At 43.5% G+C, this 851-nt stretch overlaps 1 protein-coding gene across 1 annotated transcript in view; it reads left to right on the forward strand.

Moving 5' to 3' along the window:
- The first annotated feature begins 59 nt into the window (after positions 1 to 59).
- Positions 60 to 851, forward strand: part of LOC106819831 (sodium- and chloride-dependent glycine transporter 2-like) — a 3,245-nt gene continuing 2,453 nt past the window's right edge. Inside the window, exon 1 of the mRNA XM_014824412.1 lies at positions 60 to 490. Within this exon, the coding sequence (XP_014679898.1) occupies positions 455 to 490 (36 nt within the window). The 5' untranslated portion in view covers positions 60 to 454. The remainder of the gene's footprint in view (positions 491 to 851) is intronic.

Below are 851 nucleotides of genomic sequence, written 5' to 3' on the forward strand. Positions count from 1 at the left end.
GTGTGTGTGTGTGTGGTGTATGTGTATGTGTGTGTGTGTGTGTGTGTGGTGTATGTGTATGTGTGTGGGGGTGTATGTGTATGTGTGTGTGCGTGTGTGTGTGTGTGTGTGTGCGCGCGTTGACGTCCTTGTCAGTGTGAGTTACTGTAGCCTATCAATCACCCATCATGTGTCAGGTATGGATATGTTGTTTACACGGAGTTAGTTACATGTTACATATAAGGAAGTGGTTAACAGGTAATTTTCGATACAATTTTTTTCACAGTTCGATACAAGATTTTCACAGTTTTCAACACATATGATTTGTGCTGATGCGAACAACGTGCTATTTTGCCAAGGTTTATTAGCTCGAACGAGGAAATGCTCCTTTGGTCTTTTTTCTCTTGCTTCTATTCGTGATCATTATATATATATGGATAGAAAGTGCTGACCTCTGGTGTGACAACAGAAGGCGATGAACAACCCGGCATTCCACCAAGAGCAGAACGACGTGAGTTGAAACAAAATGGCCGCTTAGTGGTTTCCCATCTGCTTGTTCACGGCAGCGTGTGTAACGAATTGTAAACGTGTGTAAAGGTATTTAACGAAACGCGGAGTACGTGAAGTATTGGAATAACAATCAAATCCAAACAAACAGATAGGGGGGCCTACGCACGATAAACGAAATAACTTTAGACTATCAGGATCTATGGTCTAGCAAAGTTAACTTTCCCACCCCATCTATCTCTTCTTTCACTCACTCTATCTCGCCCATCCGCTGTCTCTTGTCTATCTCTTTTTCCCTCTCTTTCTAGCTTTCTAATCGGCGCGTGCGTGTGGGGTGTGTGGGGTGTGTGTGTGTGTGTGTGTGT

The sequence above is a fragment of the Priapulus caudatus genome, unplaced genomic scaffold (genome assembly GCF_000485595.1).
Source record: "Priapulus caudatus unplaced genomic scaffold, Priapulus_caudatus-5.0.1 Scaffold4691, whole genome shotgun sequence".
Classification (NCBI taxonomy): Eukaryota; Metazoa; Priapulida; class Priapulimorpha; order Priapulimorphida; family Priapulidae; genus Priapulus; species Priapulus caudatus.